We start from the raw sequence: 26006 nt of genomic DNA on the forward strand, positions 1-26006 counted from the left end.
GCCCTCATTCTTCACAGGGAACCGAGTGCACCCAGATCAAAACCCAGCGCCTCTCGGTAGAGTGCAGGGGCCCTTCTGATGATGCTTTGAGGCCCTGGCAGGTGGGATCCCCTCACCTTGGTGATGTCCCTGAGCTGCAATGAGACCCACGTTATCCGAGTGGGATCCAGGAGAAGCGGCTCCCCGGGGAGGTAGCCTTCCCTTGGGGAGCAGTGCGCTCCCTCTTGGCTGCCCTGCGGTGCTGCAAGGGTCATCAGCCGGAGGGCTGCTGAGTACCTTAGCTGTGGCAGCGTGAGCCACAATGTGCCCTGTGTGTAAAACACTCACCAGATTTGAGACTCGCAGTGAAAAGACAGGAGGGTGTGCGTAGTGAAAATTTATTATGTGGGTCACAGGTCAAAACGATAAAATGGGTGTGTCCAGCTGAATACAGCACTTCACTCTCTTAGTTTTGCCTGCTTATCAATAGCTATTGGAAAACTCAGAGGTATGCATGTGGCTGCCCTGCGTCTGAGTCCCAGCCTTGCTCTGTGGGGTTTTTCCTTGCATCCGATGGAGGGAAGTCTGCCTTGGGTGGTTGCTGGGGCAGCGGGAGGTGACGCGCCCTCTCCTCTCCTTTGCAGTACTCGGATGAGTTCGTGCAGTCAGCCTACCTGTCCCGACGTCTGGCCTACTTCTGTGCCCGGCGTCTGTCCCTGCTGCTGAGCGACAGCCCCAGCCTCCTTGCTGCCCACTCCCCGCACATGTTGATAGGGCCCAACAGCTCGAGTATCGGGGCGCCCAGCCCCGGCCCACCTGGCCCCGGCATGAGCCCCGTGCAGCTGGCCTTCTCAGACTTCCTGTCCTGTGCACAGCACGGGCCCCTGGTGTACGGGCTGAGCTGCATGCTGCAGGTGAGTCTGCGGCCCTGTGATGTCAGTCTGTCCTGTGTGGGGGATGGCACTTCAATTCTGTGTCACAGATGGGTTTTTTCCATCAACCAAGTCATTCGTGTTACAGTTTTATGTGTTTTATTACTGCTGTGAGATCAAGCAGAGAGATCGCCGCATCTTCCTAGAAGAAAGTCATTGTGGTCGTCCTTTGTTGGGGCCACGAAGCAGCTCGATTAAGGATCCCCGGAGACCCACAGGCCGCTGGCCTTGTCATCTGCAGCACTCTCCTGGGAGTGCTTCTGCAGCAGCCTCTGGGGTGGCTGCTCTCTCTCCACTCCGAACCTCGACTGGGTGCGGCTCCCTGGTGGGCACCCTGGCGGCTGCTCGATGGCGCAGCCTGTGCTGGCTGCTGGGCGAGGCCCGCCTGCCTGCAGGACCCCACGGTGTTGCCCCGTTCACGTGTCCTGAGCTCTGAGTGCGCCCTTTGGAACTCTGGTGGCCCTGAGGGCAGGGTCTCCCCTCTGCTGGAGCTGGCTGCCCTGTGGGAAGGCAGGGTCACAGAGCAGCAGTGCCCCTGACTGGACAAGGGCTGACGGAGACAGGCACGGGCTCAGGCAGCCACCGAGGGACCCTCAGCCAGCCTGCCTTGGACGGGTTTTCCATGGCCGGCTTTGGGCGAGCAATTAGAGGAACGTCCCGGCAGAAGCTGTGGTGCAGGCTCCTGGAGGCTCCAGCATAGGCGGGGCCCAGAGCAAGGACCTGTCTTGTGTGCAGGTTGGTATTGGAGGGGTCAGAGTAGAAGAGCCCTATGGCCTCCAGCTGGGGCATCACCAGCTGCTGACCAGCTGGTGGCTGCTGGGTATGTGGAAATTTTATGTAGATGTGACATTTGATATATTTACTCACTTAAATACACATCAGGCTATATGAAAAGTAAGATATATATAACGATGACATTCGTGTGCACCTTTATGGTCTTTTTTCAGTGGTGGGGGTGAACCCAGGCCTTGCTTGTGGTAAGCCAGTGCTGTGCCACTGAGCCATGCCCAGCCCCCAGTGGAGATTTGCCAAAGCTTCTGTTTCCTGATAGTCGGGGTCGAATACCTTTCTAAGCTGAGAGTAAACTGGTTGGGGGGAGTCTGGGAGCAGGAGACGAGGGGTATTTGGTAGGTCGGTGTCCCTGGCATGCAGGTTTGCTGGGTGGCTCATGTTCTCTTGGGGAAATTGGGAAGGACCCCACCCAGCTCGTGGAGTGGGGACAGATGGGCAGGGTGCGGTGACCAGTGTGGGCTGCTGGGCGGAGCCCACACGGCCTGACGGCCACGTCCAACACACCAGCTCACAGCAGGCCGTGCTTGTAAATGGCTCATTAAGCCAACAGCCAAAGAGGAACGTGCCGTGGGACGCACAGGTGACCGCGGGGCTGAGACGCTGGCTTGACCCTGGACGGTCCAGCGGTCATGAAGCTCCTACATGAAAGCCTTTAAAAAAAAACTCATCTCTTTCAGGTGTTATGACTTTGGAAGTTACGTATTCTTATTCTGTCTCACTCTAAACCTTACCTGAAAGGTTACCCTGGGCGGCCGGAATGGAAGGCGTCGGTGTGTCAGCAGGGGATGAGGTGGGCGGGCTGTGACAGGTGGCTGCTGTGAGGCTCTGGTACCCTTCCTCCCGCTCCTCACCTGCCTCCCCTGCTTCCCCTGCAGACGGTCACTCTCTGTTGCCCAAGTGCCTTGGTGTGGAATTACTCCACAAACGAACGCAAGAGCGTGAACCCAGGCTCGCCCCTGGACCTGCTGCAGGTGGCCCCATCCAGCCTCCCCATGCCCGGTGGGAACACGGCGTTCAATCAGCAGGTGGGCCGGGCCCGGCGGGTGGGTGTTCCTTCCCCAGGGTTTGGGCACAGGGTCCCGCCTGGCTTAGTGTCTGGCTGGAGTCCCCCCCAGCTCTGCCCCTTCCCCCTGGGCGACCTCAGGCTTCTCTGCCAGTTCTGAGCCACCAAGGTTCAGGAAGTCACCCCTTCCCGTCACCCTCTTGCTGGGCAGTCCTGCTCAGAGTCCTGCCCCAGGCCAGTTGGTGGTGACTCTACTGTCTGACTGAGCCTCCTGGGGTGGCAGCGTGTTATTTAGTGACTCTTCTGGGGTCTGATGGGGCTGCTTATCTGTTTGAAGGGTTTATGCAACTTGAACCATAGCGTTGTAACTAACATTTAGAATAAGATCCTTGTTTTTTAAACCAAGCGGTTTTCTGAATTACTAAAGCATTGCTAGTTGCTTTCCTGACTAGACAATGCCTCAAAGAGAATATTTAAAAACCTTCACCCTTTCTCACAATATCCTAAAAATGAATGCTCATGAGCATTTCTGTGGACGTTTGTCATTGAGAGCTGGCGTTGAGTCACCACTTGTGAATTTGAAAGGCTGCCCCTGGGCACAGTCTGTCTCTGCAGCCGGCTTGCTGTCACCACGGACATTCTGCTTGGGTAGAAAACCCTGGTGTGATTCAGACCGCTGCCGCGGCTTTCCCAGCACCAGTTAGCTAGAAGCGACTGTCTTTCAGGTCCGAGCAAGGATTTATGAGGTGGAACAGCAGATAAAGCAGAGAGGCCGCGCCGTGGAAGTCCGGTGGTCCTTTGACAAGTGCCAGGAGTCGACCGCAGGTACGGCCCTCGAGGGAGAGCCAGCCGTGCACCCGTGGACCTCGCCGCCTCCGGGTTCCCACTTTGCTCTCCGTAAGGACGAGGAGCTTTTGCTGGTGCTCCCTGGTGACTTTTGAGGACGTTCTCAGTGTGTGCCTCTTAGAGCCTGCCTGTCCAGGATGTCGGCTTCGGGGTCCCAGGCAGCTCTCTGGGGAACCCCCTTGCCCACAACACGATGATCTCGTGCTCTGCTGTCGCTTCCTCGGCCTTCTTAACCGCGTGCTTTGTCTCTTCATCTAGGGGTGACTATTAGTCGGGTTCTGCACACGTTGGAAGTCTTGGATCGGCACTGTTTTGACCGAACTGATTCCAGCAACTCGATGGAAACGCTTTACCATAAGATTTTCTGGGCAAACCAAAACAAAGACACTCAAGAGGTAGGTCAGTTTCTTCTGTTCCTTTGCCTTTCATGTTGTCAGTGTGTTTTCTTCTTCGTCATCCAGTAAACTCTGACAAATCCTGTTTTGAAGTGTGATTTTCACGAAGGCTTGTGCGCTCATTTTTCTTGTTGGACTCGCCGTTATTAACACGAGCCGTGCACTGGGCTTGTCTACCTGGGTAGACTGAGGGGACAATTTTTCTCGCACCCTTACCATCCTCTTCATGTAGTCTAGCAGAACATCCTTCAACAGGATTGGACCGTGAGATGATTTGACTTTGACTTGGGGATGCGTTTTAATACTCAGCCCAGCAGAGGGTAGTGCACCAGCATCTGCAGTTATGGTCTTTGAAAACTGCAGTGTGTTGGTCAGGTGTGTTGGTCGGGGCCAGTAGAGGAGAGAGAGAGAGTGTACACGTGTGCATGTTTCTTATCTGCATAAGAGAGAGAGTGCTATTTATTTACGTTTTAAAATCGGCTGCATGATTGTAGGCGGTGGCGAGTGCGACGTGTGCTGGGCCGGCTGGGGACAGGGAGGAGCGGGTGTCGCCGCTCGAGTCTGGGGGCAGGATTTTTTCTTCCTCTGGAGACCCCAGTCTTGCTCTTCTGCCTGTCGGTGGACTGGATGAGGCCCACCCCCGTTATGGAGGGTGGTCTGCTTAATTCAAAGTCTGCCGATTTAAACGCTCATCCCATTGAAAAAAACCAGAACAACAACAACAAAAAAACAAAAAACAACAACAAAAAAACCTTGCAGCAACATCTCAACTGATGTTTGACCAAAACTTTTGTTAGGAAGCATAGCCCAGCCATGCTGACACCTGGCATTTCACAAGCACAGTATTACACGTTATTTTCCTAGTAACAGATCATTTCATTCATGTACTACTCTGTAAACAGCATTTTCAGTTGTTTTTCCTCAGTCTTACATGGGAGAATTAAAAGTGTCTTCCTTTCACAATGACAATGCCTGAAACGCAGCCAGCGTGGGCTGGGCCTAGGGACGGCAGGGCTGAGTCTCAGCTGGTCTTTGGGATCACCTGCCGATTGAGCCAGGTGGCCTTGGTTTTAACCTGGCCTTTGGGGGAGCCCCATCCCGAGCCCCATCCCCTGCCTGGTGCAGAGTCTACGGGGCTCCTTCTTTGGGAATCATTCTGTGCATCCTTGCCCTGATTCTCTAAGGTGCCACACGGGGTCAGTGTCAAGGACAGGGACAGACCTGGTGTGTCATCTCTCTCTTGTGGGCGGGAACAGAGTGTTTCAGCATGTTGGGAGGGACCCTTGTTGTGGGTCTGCATAACTCTGTGCTTCCTGAGGCAAGTTACGGGGCTGGTCTGCTCCCTTGGGGTGGACACTTCACAGTCCATCTCTTTGCAGTAGAAACTTCCTTAGATGAGAAATGTCAAGAGCTCTGAGATCTTAATACATCCTTAATACATGGAAGGAAAATAGCATACCCAAAACTCAAATGTCCTTTTGTGTTGCTGAGCTTCTTGTGCCGAGTGTTGGGTAGCAACCAACACTCTGGTGGGGTTTTTAGCAAGTCCATCAAAACCATTCAGGCTGGGGTCGGCCAGGGGTCTAGTGGACAGGTTGGCCCACGGAAACTCAAGTTGCCCACTGGAGAAAATGATAGTGAGGCTGTCTTGGGGCAGAAGTGACTGCTGTTTGTGAAGAAGATCATGCTGTAGGGCTCCCTCACAGCCCAGTGGAGAGTGGGCGCCTCGCTCAGCTGTCGGGGTGCCAGAGAGACTGGAGCTTCAGATCACGTGTTTAAAAGCTTCCTTTGTCAAATAACAAGCACAGTAATTATGACGGTGTAGGTGGAGGACTATGAAGAAATTTGTGTGCACTGAAAGTTTTTCTTGACGCAAACCCGTTGAGCCAGGCGTGTGTGTGTGTGTGTGTGTTTGTGTTTGTGTCTGGGTGTGTGTGTCTGTTTGCGTCTGTGTGATGTTGGCTCCCGTGCCCAGCTGGAGTGTTGCCCTGGTCGGCAGTGATTACGTTCAGTGTTGTCTCGACTTGGAGACATTGATATGAGTGAGCGTGAGGTTGTTCTCTGGTTGATGTGTCTTATGAGTAAGATAAAAGCTACATTTTTTAGCCTGTCATTGAGGCTGATCACCCACTAATCTGACTGAACATCTGAAAGGACAGACCCTTCAGTAATATTTAGCATTATACATTTGGCCTTGCACATGCTAGGTAGTTTCTGCCACTGAGCTCCATCCCCATCCCGATTTATTTTGAGATGGCTTTGCTGAGTTGCCCAGGCTGGCCTCAGACGTGGCGTCTTCCTGCCTCACTGTCCCAAGTAGCTGCGATTCCAGGTGTATGCTACCTCACCTGACTTTAATTTTAAAGTGTGCATCAACTCATCAAGTGTGAGTGCATGTCGGCGTGTAAGTGGCAGTTCTGTTTTCTTTCCACCAGGGGTCACTCTTTCCTTGACCGCTGACTCACCGTGTGTTTCTGGAGTTCATACAGGAGCCGTGGCAGCACTGTGTTGACCTGACCAGTGTGTTACCTTGAGCCAACTAGTAAAGGCTGCATGACAGCCTGTGTGCCCATCCAGTAAGCTCAGAGCACTTGGCCTTTTGTCTCTGAGGGAACACGAGCACTTTGAGAATCACGAAGCACTGTTACAAGCATGTTTCAAAAACTGCCAGGTTGAGCGAAAGTTAAATAAATCCCTGCTGGTGTTTCACCGGGCGGACCAACGGGATCAGCTGTCCGTGAAGTGGCGTGGTGGCACGGAAGCCCATCTCTCTTCCTGGGGGTGTACTTCCTTTTCTTGGGTTTCACAGTGTGTCTTGGACTTCGACAGCAGGGTAGACAGGACGAGGTTCAGCTCGGGCTGCAGCGGGTTCACAGCGGGCTGCCGCGTGCTCTTCCGGAAGTCGGAAGTCCGTCTGGGTGTGCTCCCCCACCTGCATAGCAGGCTTCCCACTTCTGTGTGGGAAACTTGAGCTTCACCCTCCCAGATGCCCTTTTCTCTGGAGCTAAAGGGAAAATTGGGCGTCTCTGCTTGCCCCTGGGGAGTGGGGAGAGAGCTGTGGTTGAGACTTGGCTTTGGTACTTGGTGAAGGCGTTTGGGGATCTGTGATGCATGGGATCAGGACATTGAGACCTGGGTCCTACCTGCAGATGGCCTGTGGGTGCCCAGGTGAGAGTCGGAGCCGAGGCTGCCTGCCTGTGGGGTGCCAGGCTGGCGGGTGCCTTCACTGTCTCTCTGGAGTGCCTCGTTGCTTTGCCCGCCTGCTCCCCCGCAGCCTCCGCTCCTGCTTCCTGGTCAAGGCCTGGGTCCTGGGGTGAAGGGGGTTGAAGCAGACCTCAAGGCCTTGGTGGTCTCCTGTTCTTGCTTGGTTTCTCGGTTGCCACTCTGTGGGAAGTGTAGAAGCTGTAACACTAGAGACTCAGGTGCCACGGTGGCCAGGAGGCAGTGTGGCCTGGTGGTAGGGCGTGGAGTTCAGGGCAGCCAGGAGGACTGGGGCCAGGGTGACCGGGAAGGGCACGGCCAGTGTGAGCAGGGCATCCCGCCTCGGATGCTCCTCGGGCTGCAGGCTCACTGTCGCCTGCTCCTCAGGCGGTTCAGGAACTGCCGTGTGTCAGGCTCTGAGGGTGACTCCCCAGGACCCAGACGCTGTGCGGGCAGCAGCAGGTCGGCTCTCAGTGGCTGGCAACTTCTTCTTGCCGCACTGGCTTGGCCACCTGGTGTGGCAGAGCCCTGTCTCCGGGTGAGGGAGTAGCTGTGGGACTGTGGGACCTGCCGGTTCCAGACAGGCCCAGTCTGTCAGGCGTGACCTGCCTCCGGGCCACAGGCGCAGGCAGGAGCTCGGCCTGGAGAGCCCACAGACCGCTTCCTTCCCCTTGGCTTCCTCCTTGCTTGGGAGGGGCGTGAGCGAGTCAGCTGCAGTTTGGGTGCCTGGGACAGGACAGAGGGAAGGCCCTCGGGGCAGGAGGAGCTGCCTTTCACTTCTGTCTCTGCAGCCCCAGGAAGCAGACTTGTCCTGAAAAGGCAGACCCACTGGGCGAAGGCAGCTGCACTTCCCCTCCCTGCTCCCCACCCACGTGCTCGTTGCTCATGTTTGTTCTGTGCGCTGCCTTTCAGTTAGCGGCGGTCCCCAGCCCAGAGCCAGTGCTGCCCCCAGCCCTGGGCAGAGACCCTCCCAGCCTGGGCCTGCCCTCGGCGGTAGAAGTGCTCTGTGGGCGTGGACACCTGGAGCACAGACCTGGGTCCACATGGCTGTGCTTGTCCACGCTCTGTGGCTCCAGGTGTGGGGTGTCACCTCCGCTCCCAGCCCCTTGCCAGCCCAGCCCAGCAGGGGCTCCGTGGGCGTCTCCTGGGCTTTTCCTGGGTTTGGTTTTCTGAGCTCGTCACAGAGCTGCGGCGGTGGACGCCTCCGTGGGAAGTGTCTTGGAGGGGTAGAGTGGTGCAGTGGTGGACCCTCCTGTGTTGGCCTATCCTCCTGGCAGTGCTGAGGCTCCACGTACAGGACAACACGTGCGTCTTCGGATGTCTGAGTGTGACCAGCTTTGGGAGCTTGTGAAAGCCCTTGGGGTCTGTGATGCGTGGGTCAGGACGCTGGCGACTTGGGCGCTGCCTGTGGTCGGCCTGGGGCCCCCAGAGTGAGGGGCGGTGCACTGCAGGGAGCTTTGGCCTCGAGGTCGCAGGCCGTTGCGTGTCTCTGGGGGACTGGACGGCTCACTTCTGCAGGATGGGCCTCCGTGTCCTCCGTGGTGAGTGGGCATTCTCCTTCCTGACGCTGATGGCAGGGAACCGCGGCAGGAAGCTATGCCAGTGTGCAGGCACGTGTCTGTGAGCCCCAGCTGCTGCTCTTACTGACCCCGGCGCTCAGAGAGGCGGCTCAGCGCCCAGGAGGCCTGGCAGATACGGCAGGGCTGCTCGTGCTGGCCCGGGGCTCTGGCCGGCACTCGTCCATCCCAAGTCCACTTGTCATGGGCAGGCCAACACCTGTTGGGCTCCTCACGTTCTTGACCTTTGCAGTCCTTTCCCTCTGCTGGGAAGCCTCCAGAGGGCTGGGCCTGCCCAGGGGGGCCAGCTGCAGTTCCATGTTGAAAAACGGATTGTGCTCATTTAAATGCTTTTTGTTGTAAGATAAGGGGGAAAGTCACTTTCTAAAACCAGGACTCGAGGTTCAGGGGTGGTACTCGAGACATGGAGGTGCGTGCATGGGGGTGGCCTCATCAGTGCTGACCCTGGCCAGGGGGATGTGGCTTCTTTCAGAGGTGGACGCGCTTTCTCCTGCACACTCAGAGGGGCACTGCTGATTTTTTATAACTACTGCTTTCTTCTTTCTTGAAATAAATTTATTAGCAAAATGTCAGTTATATTAACATAGTTGGGAAAACGAACTTATGTCCACACGCTCAGACTTTGTTGCCTTAGGGCTTCTAAGTTAGTTCGCCTTGTTTGGGGCGAGCCTCTTGGTTGCTTCGGAGCACGTGTGAGATGGAGCCTTCTGTTACTGAAACAAATGCATGAGAGAATCCACTTGGAAACATAAAAGGTGTATCCTGGGTTCCAGGTTTAGCAGATTCATCCGTGATCTCAGCCCTGTTGCTTTGGGCCTTTGATGGCATGTCTTGGAGGAAGCGCACCATAGGGCAGAACCACTCATCTCTTGACTAGGAGCAGAGAGAGGTAGGGAAGGACTTGGGGTTCCAGCACCGTGGCCTGTGAACAAGCCTTCAGCACACAGACCTTTGGGGGACTCTTAAATTGCACTGTGTACACCGCTTGTTAATGGTTTGAGTGCTCCTTACACACCGTTAAGTGAGGTTCTGTGCACATAGGCCACCCAGATTTTCTGTGGTATGCCAGGTACTTTTTTGGGGAGGGAATTGAACCCAGGGGCACTTGACCACTGAGCCACCTCCCCAGCCCTATTTTGCATTTTACTTAGAGACAGGGTCTCACTGCGTTGCTTAGCACCTTGCTTTGCTGAGGCTCGTTGAACTCACCATCCTTCTGCCTCAGCCTCTTGAACCGCTGGGCTTATCGGCGTGCACCACGAGATACATTTTTTTAAAAAAATTTTTTTATAGAGCAGGTTTTATTTAAAGGTAGTAGCACAGACTTCTCCCGGGAGCGAGAAGGCGGCCATTCTGGTATCCCCGAGATACATTTTTTTGATCTCTTACTTTATAGATGAGGAAACCAGTGCTTAGAGAGGCTAACAATGATCAGGCTCATGTGCTAGCTTCTTAGAGGGAGAATGAAGATTGGGTCCTAAGTGGTTCTGATGTCTCCTTGTCAGCAGCAGCCACACAATCACGAAGATTCTTCCTCTTAAGGTATTTCTTGGTAAGGTATTTCAAATACCTCTTATTCTCAGGAATAACTGTGATTTTATTCTCGAAGTATTCAATGTGAACAACTTTCCCGAATTTTCCCTTTGACCTTAACCTTCTCCCTCAGAAACTGTTACTGTTTAAAAACAGAAAAAATGCAAAACTAGGGAAGAAAACCCTAGATCTTGGAAGGTGCCAAAATTTCCAGGATCAAAAATCCTGACTTGTACAGGATGCGTAAAGTCCAAGTTAAATGTCCAGGTTGTTCTCTGAAGGCTTCTTTCCTTCTGTCCCTGGCGTCATCTTGACATGTTCATTCTGGGCCTGTGTTGCTTCGTTTTAAAAAACATTTTGTTTCAAGTAATAATAGAGCAGAACAAACAAGTTCCAGAGGCAGATTTGGCAGAAGGGAGCAACTTTTGTATGATTTTCTACATATTAATATTGGCACATTTGTGTATAAGAGTGGTGTCTAATTTTCTGGAAGCTTCTTTGATAATTCTAACATAGTAGACATTATTTAAATTACAGAATTCAGATCCTCAAGTTGAACAGTGGCCTTTGTTTATCCCACTCGCTTTGGGCCATTGGGATGGGTTTGAGTCCTGGTTTTGGACTCTTCTTTGCCCCCAGCACCTGCTGCTTGTGGGTACAGTGGCCCGGTCAGTGACCTCCCCTCGGTGTGGTAGCACATGGCCAGCTCCTGTGCCTGTGCTCAGGGCTGGGCAGCTGGTGGTCAAGTCTGCAGGGCAGGTGACTTCTGGCAATCTGTATTTACCTTCTTACCTTTTTGTTTCCTTCATTTTTCATAAAATGCAAATAGTTCAGTTCGTTATACCCATATAGACATGAGGTTTGCAAATTGAGCATAGTGTCTTAATTACTTTAATATGAGATATTTGTACTCTTCGGGGGGTTTTGGGAGGGTGTATTGTGTGACTATAATTCACTGACCTGTGATTTACATGATCATACAACTAACAGATTTCTAAGCCTCCTCTGTTGTCTTCATTTGTAATATTTAGATGTTGATGATTTAACTGAGTGATAGACTTGTGTTTTATTGTCACAGTGCAGATGAATGGCAGTTGATTTTGGTATCAGATGGAGTGGCTTCCTTGTTTCCTTATCTATGTCATTTCTTCTCAGAATTCAGAGTTGTGCTATCTTTAACTGCTAACTGCATTTAAAAACAACCAAAGACCAGAGGGGAAGTCCTGCTTCCCTGGCTTCTGTTTTGTTTCTTGGGTGTTACGGGCTCTCAAGGTCCTCAGTGCTGCCTCCCAGGGTGCGAGGCAAGGAGAACCTGCCCCAGGTCCCTCCAGAGAGCCGGCCACCCCAAGGAGCTGCAGGAGACGCCTGCGCAGAAACAGTGCGTGTGTGGAGGTGACCAGGTGCCGGTGGCATTGGTGTTTGCTTGATGAATCTGGGAGTCGTGGCAGACTTGGGCTTATCCCCTCCCTGGAGATCCCGACCGCTGGCGCTGCTGGTCCCCTCGTTCAGGGGACAGTGTCCCTTGGCAGCCACACTTCTCTTGGTCCCTCTGGTCAGCGCCTCCGGCTGCTGACCTCAGCCAGCTATTACCCCACCTGCACGTATCCCACGTGACTTACTGCTTTTCCCTACTCTCTGAGCATGCCAGACATTTTATAAGGCTGAGCTCAGGGCATAACTAATGCATCCCTGATAATTTTGGTTTTGTTTTTGTATTTCGTGGTGCTGGGGTTGAACCCAGCGCTTCACACACGTTAGGCAAGCACTTTTCCACTGAGCTACATCCCTGGCCCTTAATACATCCCTGACAGAGGTACTTTTTCCTTGTGTTCAGTGTTGCCTGGTCTCACTGCCAGTCAGAGGTCCACATTCAGAGTGTAACATCACGCCAAGAGGGTAGAGCGCTGTGATTGGCAGGTCTGCACAGTGCCTCTTGCCATCTTGGGAACGTGTTGGACCACAGCCGTCTAGGCCACCAGGTGGCCGTCCCTCTGCCCACCCCCACCATGTCCTCTTGTTCACCTGTATTTGAAGTTTAATTCTTGGAGGTTTTTCTAGAAAACCACCCTTCAAAGGAATAATTAAATAATTCCCTCCAGCCTCCCTCTAGTCCATTGAATGGTGTTGTCTTTCTGAGATGATTTTCCTGTCCTTTCTGTGTGTCCCACTTGTCCCCCTAGATGGCCGTCTCAAGGCAAGGGACATTCCCAGCTCCTGTCTTGAGCTGGTACGTCATCTCAAATCCCCGCCTTGATGTTAGTATGTGTTACAATACAGTCGTTGAATTTCACTTCACAAAGTTGCTGATGCTCCTAAAGAAAAGGAGCTATATTTTAAAAAGTTGTTTTTAGGCTGAGAATTCATTTCAGCTTCATAATTGAAATCTTGACATCCTTTGAACCTTGGCCATTTGCACTAATTTGTAAGGCAGCACCTAAAGGGCAGTAGGAGTTATCTCACATTTACTCAGTTGTTTTGGCTGGGGCCATGGCTCAGGGGTAGAACACTTGCCTAGCAAGGACAAGGCAAACCCACAGCGCCATAAACACACACACACAAAATAGCTAAAAATGATTTCAAGATATCCGTGGTGCTGGGGGTTGAGCCCAGGGCCTGCCTGTCCAGTCGATTTTTGTTTTTGCGTTTTGGTACTGGGTTGAACCAGAGGCACTTCACCACTCAGCCAGATCCCCAGTTCCTTTTTACTTTTTATTTTGGGACAGGGTCTCACTAAGTTGTCAAAGCTGACCTTGAACTTGTGATCCTCCTGCCTCAGCCTTCTGAGTCGGGGTCACAGGCGTGGCCGCCGTGCCCAGCGTCTCTGACAGTATTTGAAGAGTTTGTGCAGAACAGCGTAGCGCGTGAGGCACCTGCATCGGGTGTGTGAGCGCGAAGGCAGTTGCAGGCTGAGCCTGATGGAGCGTGTCCTGGACCTGACTGAACCCAGTGTTCTCCTCGTCTTGGTGGTAGTGAAGTCTGGAGGGGGCTTCTTGGCAAATCCACTTAAAATGGAAACCAGCACTTCAGAGTGGGGAAAGGGCTGGGATGAGACAGTATCCTGAAAAACGACACTAGCATCACACTCATTTTACAGTTTACAGGTGTTTTTTGATAATAAAGAATAAAGACCTACATACATCTTGTGCCTTCAGGTAAGTGTAATGCGACCTGTTTTTCCAGTACCATCTCCTGAAGCTCATGTCTGTTTCTGCGTCCCGGTTTCTCTGTGACCCTTCCAGTGTCCTGAGGACAGGGTGGCATCCTCGGCAGGTGCCGCATCTATTTCCTGCCACTCCGACCCTTGACACAGTTCTGTTGATCGTCCTCCCTCTTGTGGGCCATAGGCGTGGCATGTCTCCATGTATAGTTGCCTTTTAATATAAATAATCAATATATCATTAGAAACTTATTGTAAAAACTTTGGGATGGTTTTACTGTATTGGGAAACAAAATACTACACAATAAAAATTTAGTAGTAATACATAGATAAAATATATAAAATAAACAATTGTAGCTATGCTCCAGTTAAAAGGAGGCTGTGATTGCTGTAGTATAATAATTTCTAAATAGAGATGGATACAGAGGCATTCCTCTGAGCTTGGATGCGGTATTTAGCCTTTGTTGCTTTCCTAGTTTTAATAGTTGATTCTAGAGATACTTTACATAATAAAAATATTTAGGTTAGTCATAAATATGATGTGTTTTTCCTATAATTAGTCTAATTCTTTGAGAATCAAAATAAGATTGTAGTCTGCCATTATATGACATAGAATAGACTACTAACTATAACTTGATTTCTTTGCTCTTTGTTAATAGTAGTAAAAGCTTTTCACTGTTAAACACTGGAGTTCATGGTGGGGGTGGTTTCTCAGAAAATCTGGTGACGTGTTTGTTCTGAAGGTTGAAGGCGGGCAGATCATGGTGCCCTCAGTTTAACTGGGGGACAAGGTTGCTTTAATCTGGCTGGGAAATAAGGTTGTTTTGGTCTGGGCTGTCATACAGAGAGAATGTGTACTTTGAGAAGAAGCATAGATTATACTTTTGAAGGTTTTTCTTATTTTAAACTAACCATAAAATGATATAATCATTACTAAAGAAAAGTATGTACAAAAAGACTGGCAGAAAAATCAGGACAGAGAACTCAGCCTCAGAACAGTTGGTGTCTCCTGTCTGCTGCTTCTCTACCGCCGATGCCTCCCATCCACCTAGGACCCCCGGCCGCTGCTAGGGCTGGACCCTGGCAGGCTGGCTTCTAGGTCTTCAGAGAGGAGCGGACTTCACTCTCGTGGAATCTGGCCAGTACTGAAAAATATTTAAGGGAAAGGGGATTTTGAACTGTTTAAATTTTTGTAGGCACGATTGCTACGAAGACAGAATCTCTGTGCTGGGACATTACATTTCAGAAAGCCGAGCTTTTCCAGTGTGTTTCTCAGCGGCCCTGTCTGGATTTTCTCAGCTCGGTAACTCCTGATCGTCGGGTCTGTGACGGCAGTGGCAGCAGGTCGTCTGCAGGCCTGTCCCTGTTCAGTTCTCAGATGTCAGTCAGGGTGCTGGGATGAGGCCCCGCGGGTGTGGGGACACAGTCCTGCCTCCTCACACCGTCTGCCAGGTCCCTGCTGCTTTGGGCCGTCATCTTTCGCACTTTTCCCTCTGGAAGGTGGACTTCGTGAGCAGAAAGCCCAGGTTTAGAGTGTGTTTTCCTGGGCCTGGGTCCCGTGCCAGGGCACTGCAGGGTGGGCCGTGCCTGGCCTTGGGTCTGGCACATGGCTGGCGGTGCTCAGGGCCAGGCAGGCCTTTCCTGTGCGGGGTGTGTTGGATTGCTGGCCTTTCCACGCCCACTGGGTTTCTGTGATACTGCCCAGCAGTTGTGCAGGGCCAGTGTCCTGCAGCACAGAGGTGGCGTTGCAGTGCATGCTGGAAACGAGGGCTCTTCCGTGGGCCGGGCTCGGCAGAGACCCAGAGCCCGGCAGGGCCGGGCAGCTGCACTGCAGTGTTTTCACAGTGAACGACCCTGTCTTTCTGTTACAACTTTCAACCCGTTTCTCCATTAAATTAGTATTTTTTAATTTTCAACTATTTAATCTTTTTTTTAGTTAGAAAACTTTTTTTGAAATTCGAAATTCTTGAGCAATTTTAGTTTTAAAAGCTCTTTAAAAAACAATGACAACAACTATTTTCTCAGAGTCTTTTAAATTCCAGTCCATCTTTTTTTAATTATTTTTTAAAGCCATCTGGAGTTTTGTTAGACATTCTAGACATATTTTGTATTCTGAATTAGCATCAAGGATACTGCATTATGGATGTTTAAAAAAATATATATATGTTTGATTTCTTTAGCTTAGAAGCAATATTTGCTCATTCAAAACTTGGAAAATGTCCAAGAGTATAAATAAAGCCACACATTGGGAATATTTTTCTTGTGCATTGTTAAAAATGTGGAGGTGAAATACGTTCTTTGAAAATTGGAAGATCATGTAATTTCAGCTCATCTTCAGCACTTTTGTGTAAGTCACTGTCATAATCATTTGTAGCAGGTCTCAAAACATGATTTTGCTAATTGAATCTAGCATTGTGGCCTTGCAATGATTTAATGGAATAAGAACACAAAAGGGGAAAGAGCATCGTAATTATTGTAATCTAGCTAGGTGGTTTTTTTAAAAGGAGATAAAGTGAAGTTTCTTTGAATGACAGAGATCTAAAGGGTGAGTTTCTTTGCATATCCAGAAGCACAGTGCAGGGATCAGTCAGGCGGGCTGGAAAGGCGCGGGATGCCCAGGCGCGAGCAGAGCTCTGCCGCTCCCCTCTCCACGCATCAGGAACTGCTGTGCCCTTTGTGCGTAAGAGCGGCCCGGCCTTTGCCCTCAGTTAGAAGTCCGCTCATCAGTGCGGAACAGCTCTGCCTAGGGCTTCCTGGACCAGCCTGCCCAGGGACTCACTCGTGGCACGTCCGTCCACGGAAGCCACGTGAGGTCAGGTGTGCAGGTGTGAAGAGGCGGCCGTCAGGAGCCAGCCCTGCCTTCTGCCGAACGCACAGGAAGAGTCAGAACAGGCAAAGAGAAGTGACCCGCGGCGGCAGCAGCGTCTGCCACACCCCACAGGACATGGGGCGGCAGTCCATCCGCTTGGTCGGCAGGAACCCAGGCCCGAGTGCAGAACGGGGGCAGTGCTCTGTCCCTCTGGGAGGAGCTGCCGGCACGGGCCCAGGTGAGGCCTGGCGGGGCCTGGGACTCCAGTGAGCGGAGGAGCCGTCCTGAGGGAGAGGACCCCAGGCCTCCTGGCCCGAGGTGGTGCCCTTGTTCTACGAGAATGCACCCAAGACAGGGTTCCCGAGGGACGATGAGCCGAGTTAGCTCAGCAGGTGTGGGTTTGTGGGCAGTAGGTGGGGCTGTGCTGGGACCTTTGTCAATGGCAGCGCAGGCAAGTTCTGGGCCTAGACGTGGAGTTGGCCTTGGCTTCTCTTCTCTGGTTTCAGTGGCTTGTAAGAGGCAAAGGAGGCCACCTGTGTAAATGGGCAGAAGGCCACTGCCCCACACAGACCCAGAGTGGAGCTCGATTGTCCCTCGAGGCTGCAGGGGAGCAGGGTCCCATAGGGTCCAGACGGGTCTTTTCTTTCCTTCGCATTTATTTTTGTTTTCTTGCATTTTTCCTCTAAGACCCCATTGCAGTTTTCTTTCTTTGACATGGAAATAGTGTTTTTTCTTCTACATGGTGGAAGCATGGAGTGAAGACCCCCGTCCCTGTGTGTGGATACAACCTATGTTCCCGGTGTGACTGTCACGGGTACACTCCATGGCACCCCCGTGTGACTCCTCACCCCTGGCGAGCGGTCCCGCTGCCCACTCAGTTCAGCCCCGCGTGGGCTTTTGGTTCCGGCCTCTGGAGGAGTAGGACTTCCAGGCTGAGGGACCAGGCCTTCCTGACTCCTGTGGCCTGTCTCCTCTGAAGACTCTTGCCACCTGGGTGCCCAGGTGATGGGTCTTCCTCCGGCTCCTGGGCATCGTTTGCAGGTTGTGGGCACTTAGCTTAGCTTGCTGGTCTTCAGAGTGGTTCAGGCGGCGACGAGGGTTCCCGGGAGCTGCCGCCTGGCTTCCGAAGGCCGGTGTTATCCGGGTGCCTGGTAACTCTTGCAGTTCCTTCAATAGCGGGAAGCCATCGTCCCTCCCGCCCAGCCACCGAGATGCCACCGAGCACGTGCAGGGTCTCGGGCACTCTCTCCCCGGTTGCAGTGAGATGTTCGGTCTCACGTGGGACCTTCAGTGGAAGGAAGCGTTGACATTGTGATGTCTGCTTGTTCCAATGTGATGGTGGTACACCTGGGGTGCCAACACCTGGTGGCCAGTGTCCCATGCTTGGTGTGGGGACTTGGAAAGGAAAGGACAGTTTGCATGGAAGTGCTGTCTCTGCTGTCACCACCCTCACCTCCACCCCAGTGAGAGTTCCTGTCACATGGGCCTTGAGTCCCTTTGCCCTCTGTCCCCTTGGTCCATCTGTAGGCTGGTGGTGGTTCCAGGCACTGTGCGGAGCCCGGCAGGGACCCAGGCTGGCTGTGCATGGGTCTCTCTGAGGGGTCACTTCTCAGGGTGGCTGTTCCTGGTGGAATGGTCTTCCTACCTCCAGCCTCCCAGGCTGCTCTGTGCACGGGTCTCTCTGAGGGGTCGCGTCTCAGGGAGGCTGTTCCTGGTGGAATGGTCTGCCCACCTCCAGCCTCCCAGGCTGGCTGTGCACAGGTCTCTCTGAGGGGTCACTTCTCAGGGTGTCTGATCCTGGTGGAATGGTCTGCCCGCCTCCAGCCTCCCAGGCTGGCTGTGCAGGGGTCTCTCTGAGGGGTCACTTCTCAGGGAGGCTGTTCCTGGTGGGTTGATCTGCTCACCTCCAGCCTCCCCTTGGTTCATTCCTTCTGGTTTCTCATGGGCTGGGCACTAATTACCTGGCCTGGGGGGTTCTGTGGGACATGAGCCAGCGGCCGAGGTCCTGGGTGTCAACTGGACCGTGGGCTGCTCGACTTGGCAGCAGCTGCTCTTGGGGTCAGTGGTCACTTCTCTTTCTGTCTGGACGTGAGACTGAGTTCTCAGGATTGGAGAAGCTAGGATGTGACTCTGTGCGAGGAAACCCTGTTCTCCTGGAATTGTCACACGCCCAGCGTAGGTGATTTCTTAGTAAGTGACCTCCTTCCTTGTGGCTAAAGTTTTTATGTGTTGAGTAAAAATGATTTGGGGGCTGAGGTTGTGGCTCAGTGGTAGAATGCTTGCCTTGCATGTGTGAGGCCCTGGGTTCGATTCTCATACCGCATGTAAGTAAGTGAATAAAATAAATATCCATCAACAACTAAAAAACAAAAATAAAAATAAATGATTTGGAAGCACTTTCTGAAACTCCCGCAGTAAAACCTGGGGAGAAGGCCTCTGTGCCTCTCATCCTCCATTGCCTGCCTCCTGAGGGGTCGGTCGGTCAGGTGGACCTTTGATCTGATGTGGCTGGCGCCCGTTTCTCTCGGTCCTCAGGTCGCCCCCAACGACGAAGCCGTGGTGACACTGCTGTGTGAATGGGCCGTGAGCTGCAAGCGGTCCGGCAAGCACAGGGCCATGGCTGTGGCCAAGCTCCTGGAGAAGAGGCAAGCGGAGATCGAGGCGGAGGTGGGTGCCTTTCCTTTCTGCCTCTCGGATGCCGCAGTCTGACATGCCGTGTGGAGGGGTGCTTTTCTCCTCTGGCTCTGTTTCCTTTTCTCCTGAGGGAAACGAGGAGGAGTCCATAGCGGAGCTCCCTAGGTTGACGCGGCCGGGAATTTGTGTTCTGGACTAAAGCACGAACCTCACCCTGGGATGTGGAACCACGGGGTCTCGCTCTGCGAGGCTGAGATTCGGACAGCCACGTAAACGAGCACAGACAGGGCGTAGCGTGCCCAGGCTGGGAGAGCCGTGGGCTCCTTCACACTGGGCTAGATTCGAGACCCTTCCTTGAAGCAGTGGTGGTCACAAGGGCAGGGACATCGGTCTGCGCTGGTTTTGACACGTCTGCCGTTAAAGCTGTGGTGCAGATGCAGGAGGAGAGTGAGAGCTGAGGGCACCAGCGGCGGCCTCTGAGGAAGGGTCTCTCATGAGCTGCGTTCCTGCCTGTGCACCGGAGCAGGTGCCTCGGGAGCGTGATCTGCAGAGGCCCAGCATCCCTGGCCTGCACAACCTGTGGGCTCCTGCCTTACGCCGCGTCCTCTCTCCTCTGCTGCCCTCCATGGCAGCCAGGGGAATCTTTCAGCATCAGTGATCTCAACAGGTCACTGAGTCCCACACCCGATGCTCTTGCTGTGTCCTGTGGAAGCTCGTGCCCTGGGCCTGCCTCCTGCCTCAGCTTGCCCCCATGTCCTGGGGCCACAGCTCCAGCTCCAGCTCCATTGGGTCTTTCCATCCCTCCAGCTCACAAATCCTAAAAGATGAAATAGGGAGAACATCCACAGGCATCTCTCCTTCCGCTGGGAAGGTCCCAGTTCATCAAGAACAGCAGAGCGCGTTGCTGTGCGGGATCGGGTGGTGCTGATGGAGTGTGGCAGATGACCGTGTCCGTGTGAGCCAGGAAGCGCCCGTCCTGCTTTTTTCCACCGGTTGAACTGCAGTGAGTCAACATCAGGAGTTACACTGGAGTTTCTCCAACGCCACGGCTCCTTTGAGAGTGCTTCCTTTTTGCACCTGTTTCCTCCTGTGTTCTGTAATGCACGTGCACACACACGTCACTTTGAAGAGATTCTCGTGTAAATTGCTTAGCAAATTAAAAGGACCTAAATGTATCTAGGTCTAAAAATATTCTTCTCCGCGATGTTTAAGAATAATTGATTTCTGTTAAACATCATGATCTTTAAAATTTGACCTTTACAAAGAGGATAGATTAGAGAAATAATAACCTGATTAATATTTAATTATTTTAATATTAAATAATGAAATGGAAAGGATCAGCGGATGTCAAAAAGAATAGAAAATGAGATTTTCATTTCTTGTAGAGTTTTTCTTTTCTGATTGTCTTATAAACTCATTGTTTAAGTATGTGAAAGTGGAATATGTTCTTGAGGTGTTTGCATGAAGCCCGGAAGTTCCCAGCAGTCCCAGGCCACTATAGTGGTGAAGTGTGAGCAAACAGAGGAGTCTTGGAAGAACTGTGCTTGCTTTCTCCTTAGCTGCCTCCACGCATACTAGTAAATATAGTCTCGAGATGAGTACACAAACACAGAGGAACCAGATTCAGTAACACAGGATAGAAACTTCAGACAGAGTCCACTCAAACTGAGCTGTTGAAGTAAGACAAGTTCTGCATAAGGATAGGCACTCGCTCACCAGGTTGTGATATGTATTCAGTGGGCGCTCCTTCAGTACATGCAGACTTTGCAGAGCCCACGAGAGTGGCGTTCTTTGAAGTCAGTTGACTTGTCCTGGGTGGGAGTTCTCTCCAGCTTTTAGAAATCATATTTACCTGTGATGCATGATGTTTAAATAAGTGCAGAACTCTCAACCAACCTGTGCATGTTCTGAGAGTCCACTGTGACTGAATAACAGATCCATGACCTGCTCTGACTGACTGTTCTGGCCTCGTGTGATTCCTGGGCATGTTTATTTTTAACCCACAGAGATGTGGCGAATCAGAAGTCCTAGATGAGAAGGAGTCCATCTCTTCTGCCTCCCTTGCTGGATCTAGTTTGCCTGTTTTCCAGAATGTTCTGCTAAGGTTTTTGGATACACAGGCCCCCTCATTGTGTAAGTAGAAAAGCCTTTGCTTCTCCATAAGGTTGGAATCTCCCACCTTTTTATTCACATCTTATCAAAGGTTCTTGGCATTGAATATCATGAATGTCTTATTAAAGAAAATTTATTAGCATTTATTCAGTGGAAAGTTTTAGACAATTTTAAAATCCGTTGAGCTTCACATACTTTAAAATTTTTAGATTTTAATAACGTAAAAATTAAGTCATCTCACTTTCATAAATTCAGTGTACTAATATCTCCTTTCTGGAATTTTCTTACGGAAACAGGAGCTGTGACATTTACCTGTGTATTTTGATTAGAAGTTTTTATTTTTTAACCAGTTTTCTCTATTTTCCAACACTCTAACTCTTGCTCTTCAAAAGGGAGAAAATTAAGCAATTTATGCCGTATAACTAAGACCTGGGTTCAAGGAGATAATGTACGCAGATGGCTGGCTGCCCAGTGATGCCTTCCCTTCTTGGATTTTCCCCTGTCGAGCATTGTGTCTCTCTCTCTCTCTCTCTCTCTCTCTCTCTCTCTCTCTCTCTCTCTCTCTCTCTCTCTCTCGCTCGAGATTGAGTCCAGAGGTGCTTGACCACCCACTACATCCCTAGCCCATTTTTGAAACAATTCTGAGTTCTGAGGTAGGGTCTCCCCAGCTTCCTGTGGCTGGTGTACGACCTCCAGTCCTCCCACCTGGGTCTCCTAGTCCCTGGATTGCAGGCGTGTGCCCTCATGCCCAACTGTCTTTCACTTTTCTTGGCAATGACGTCCCCACCACCCTGTTTGTGCCACGGATGGATGTTTTGGGAGGATCATGTTCCTGAGCGGTGCTTTTCAGGCCTAGTGTTACAGTGTAGGCTTGATGTTATTTTGAGATTTTTACATGGCAGAACACAGCAGAGAGGACCTTACGGCCAGTAGAGATGGAGCAACAGAAAAACGTCAAAACGTGGGAAGAGGGAGACGGGAGAGAAGGCAGGAGAGGGAGCAGTCTGGAAGGACAGAGGGAAAGCAGGACAGTGCTGCTTGTGTCTTCCGCCAAGGTGCCTTGTTTTGGGTCGGGTGAGCCTGGTGCTGAGGTTCCTGGGGACCAGTGGCCCCCTGTTAGTTACCAGGCTTCCTAGGCTGCAGGAAAGCCTGTGCTGGAGCCAGCTGGTGTTGGGAAGGCGTCCCGCAGCAATACATGGGAAGGAAGCAGAGAAGTGGAAGAAGGGAGGGGAGCCTGGAGGAGGCACAGGCCAGGCAGGAGGTGAGCAGGGAGCACGGAGGGAGGGGCCATTTCCCTGGAGCACTCCCTCCCCAGCCTGCCTGTGGGACACCTCCTTTGTGTAGCTGGTTTAGGGCGGCTTTTCCCGACATGGGAGAGCTGTGCTGCCTCCCCTGGAGGCTGCCTGGGAAATGCAGGTCTGGGGAGGGGAGCTTAGCACTCTCGGGAGAGATCAGTGCCTGTTGTTGGGGAAACTCATGGTACCATGGTCGAGCTTTGCAGGTTTAGTCTTAACCTTATCCCAAAGGTGCAGGTTGCTATAGAGCTTTGTAGAGCACAGGGTTGGTTGTTTGTTTTTGTACCGGGGATTGAAGCTGGGGACACCCCACCAGTCAGCTACATCCCAGTCCTTTTTATTTCTTAAAATTTTGAGTCAGGGTCTTGGTAGATTCCTTAGGACCCTGCTAAGTAGCTGAGGCTGGCTTTGAACTTGTGATCCTCCTGCCTCAGATTCCTGAGCTGCTGGATCACAGGCATGTGCCACCTTGCCTGGCTTCCAGAATGCAGTTTTAATATTCAAAGTCATAATGTGAATTAAGTAGATTGGTTGCAAAGTTTTAAAAAGAATAAGGGCTCCATCTTGGTGTCCTTTTATTCTCCTTCTCTCTGTTCTTTTCTTCCCGGTTAACCCTCCTCCTTTTTTTCTTTCTAATACCATCTTGATGGTGGTTTCATCATGAAGCCTTCTCTGAAACGGGGCACACACATGCCCCAGGAATGCGCAGGCGCACCCAGGACATCACCAAGCCCCAGGCTCGTGGTAGTAAGGGCCGGGTCAGGGCTCTGGCCAGGCTCTCCACTAGTAGCTGGTTGTGGATTGGTCAGGGCCCTCTGCCACTGAACTTGAACTGTGCCCACCACACTGGGCACTGCGTGCCAGCTGGGGCCAAGCAGGCAGAACCTGCCCACAGCTCAGGTGCTGGAGCTGCAGTACACCTGCAGGACAGGCAGAGGTGCTGCGCCCCGCGGGCCCTGGTGCGAGAGCAGCGGGTGTGCTTCTCCACAGCGGATCCCAACAGCGAGTGCGAGAAGGTAGAGTTCGTGAACCTGGTGCTGCTCTTCTGCGAGTTCATCCGCCATGACGTCTTCTCCCACGACGCCTACATGTGCACGCTCATATCCCGAGGGGACCTGGCCGTCACCGCCTCCGCGGGGCTGCGGTCACCAGCTGGTGAGAACGTGGACGAGCACTACTCCAAGGACCACGAGGCCAAGCTGGAGGTAGGGCCCGGAGGCCGCCCGCGCCCGGCCTCGGCTCTGCCCGCCTCGCCTTCCGATGGGCAATCGGAATGGTGGGGCAGTGGCTTTTAGCTGAGTTCTCTTTCCGCAAAGCCGCTGTGTGTCTCCTCTTTACTCAGAAGGGACATGCACCATGATCTGTCCCAGAGTTTCCTTCTGTGCACTGGAAGGCCAGTGGATGGACCTGGCAGGCCGCAGGCTTCCCCGGGTTAAAATGAGGTGCTTCTAGTCTTAGATGCTCCACCTCCAGGTTCCTTCTGCTGCTGCATCCCCAAAGAGGCGGCCCCTTCCAAGGACCGCCTTTCTGCTGGGCGGCCAGTGCGCGTGCCCATCCTGAGCAAGCAGGAGAGACGTGGTGGTCACTGCACAGCCTTTTCATTTCAGTTTCTCAAATATGTAAGATTGTTCTTTTATGCTGTGAGCATAACTGTGATTTTCTGACAAGTGCTGATATTTTGGATATTGTTCCAGATACTTAAATTTTCAAAATAAAAAATACAGAAGTGGTCACAGGCAATAGTGGAAAATAGTGACCATTCCTTACAATGAAGCCTGGTGTTGGTTCTCTAGGGTTCATCCTGTTGTGTGTCTAAAGGCAGTGCCCATCCTCTGCCTGGACTTTTAAAAACCTGGTGTTAGAATCATAGCTTGGATCCATAGTTTGTGCACTTAAGATTTGATTTCCAAAAGGTTCAGGATGCTAAAAGTTCTTGTTTCATTACAAATAATCTTATATCTTAATTGGTACCCACAAGAAGGTGTAAGGGCAAAAACTCAAGTTCTCTTACCTGTTGACCTGTTTCCTCAGCTTTTCCTTCTCCTCTTCCATCCTTGGGTACCTAGGTGACTTGCCTCCTAGGTACGAGCTTAGGTGTTCTTGCCCAGGGAAGTGTGGTGTGTGACTGGGAACAGCCTGGGGAGGACCTCGTGTCCAGTTTGTTTTCCACCAGGAGGTTTGGGTGCTCTTCCCCTACCATACCAGGACAGTTTTCCAGGGTGGGAATGATGTCGCTGTCACAGCTGTGTATGTTTCAAAGCTTCCTTCTGTGGGGGCAGCTGGGACGGTCACAGATCTCACTGTAGTGTTGACCGTGTCCTTTGGCCTCAGCGCTTACAGAAGGACTCTCTTTCCCCGGCCCCGTCAGGAGCAGAGCATCATGGCGCACATGGGCATCGATTCAGGAGCTGCTCACCTGTTTGACGAAGTGGACAAGAGTGACTTCAAAGCAGACTTTGGCTCGGAGTTCCCAGTAGGTTCCATCTTTGCTTCTTACTCACTCGGCTGCCCACTCTGCCAGCTGGTGTCCACCCTCTGTTTTTCGCCCTGCTGCAGAGTGCCTGTGCACTTGTGGCGTGTGATCTTGCACGTTCCACCCTGGCCCCAGGGGCCACCTCCCTGCCCTCTGTGTTGCTGTCCTTCTTCCCGAGTGTCACTCCTGGGTGCACCCTGAGATTGACCCTCCCTGGTGTGCCTGCATGGGGCTTTGCTGTGTGTGGCTGCACTCCTGGTGAGCAGCGTTGTGCTCTGGACCTGCACGTTCAGTCTTCACTGTATCAGGATGAGGATAATGTGGTTGCCAGGAGGCTCTTCAGGAAACCATGTTGTCTGGGGTGCATGTAGGATCTGGTGCCTGCTGTTCGTTAGTCTAACCAGCTAATTGTTGTGGTGTCCCTGCTTTCTGGAGCAAGCGCAGCCTGTGCGGAAGACATGCACCTCAAGACTGCTTCCATCTCTGGTCCTTGAGTGCATTCACGTGTTCCTTTTTGGCCTGTGAATGTTTTCTGTTTTCCCTTCTAGGTGGGGCATGATTCTGTCCGATTTCTACTGATCTGAATATGAACTTTGTTGGAATTAATTTCTGCGTGTCCGTTCTCAGTGGTTAAGCAGGGAAAGGGTTGTTGGGGAGCCTCTTCTGAGGCGCTGGAGGCCTGGAAGGTAGCTCTGAGGGCTGGTTTCCCTCTCTCATTGACAGTCTCCCACGTTTGTTTCACATGACTTAGATTTTCTCTCCCATGCCTGGAGAGTCCTGCGAGAATGCCACCCCTTCCTTGGGCAGAAGAACGTCACTTAACGGAGAGAAGTTGGCCAAGAGGGAGAAACCCAGGGAGTTGATCTTCCCATCTAATTATGACCTCCTCCGTCACCTGCAGTATGCAACGCATTTTCCTATACCTCTGGTAAGTCGTGCTTTCACCGGCTTACAGCCTGCTTGCTTTATTGTAAGGTCCTTAACTGCCAAGTGCCGAATTACTCACCTGTGTGTGGGACTCACACCTACTGAGAGTGGTGAGCTTTCCTTCTGCTGCCCTGTTGGTTGGGGTTCTGATCAGATGGCTCATGTGCAGAGGTGTCCAGATTGGTGGTGTGATATTAGTGGCTGGCTTCAACAGAATTGTCTGTTAGTACGGTTTTGTGAAATCGTCCACGTCACTGCAAAGGACGTCGACACGTGATCTACTCATGTCTGAAAGGCATCTGCTGAGCAGCCGCGTGTGTGTTGCGTGGTGGCAGGTGCTG

At 52.1% G+C, this 26006-nt stretch overlaps 1 protein-coding gene across 6 annotated transcripts in view; it reads left to right on the plus strand.

The window, feature by feature from the left end:
- Positions 1–26006, plus strand: part of Med12l (mediator complex subunit 12L) — a 257146-nt gene that overhangs the window by 56156 nt on the left and 174984 nt on the right. For all 6 annotated transcript variants that reach the window (XM_047563897.1, XM_047563898.1, XM_047563899.1 and 3 more), the window contains exons 8-16: positions 624–893; positions 2579–2728; positions 3432–3531; positions 3811–3947; positions 18760–18891; positions 20865–20991; positions 23256–23470; positions 24634–24738; positions 25490–25666. In XM_047563897.1, the coding sequence (XP_047419853.1) occupies positions 624–893; positions 2579–2728; positions 3432–3531; positions 3811–3947; positions 18760–18891; positions 20865–20991; positions 23256–23470; positions 24634–24738; positions 25490–25666 (1413 nt within the window). The remainder of the gene's footprint in view (positions 1–623; positions 894–2578; positions 2729–3431; positions 3532–3810; positions 3948–18759; positions 18892–20864; positions 20992–23255; positions 23471–24633; positions 24739–25489; positions 25667–26006) is intronic.

This window comes from Sciurus carolinensis, chromosome 9, assembly GCF_902686445.1.
Source record: "Sciurus carolinensis chromosome 9, mSciCar1.2, whole genome shotgun sequence".
NCBI lineage: Eukaryota > Metazoa > Chordata > Mammalia > Rodentia > Sciuridae > Sciurus > Sciurus carolinensis.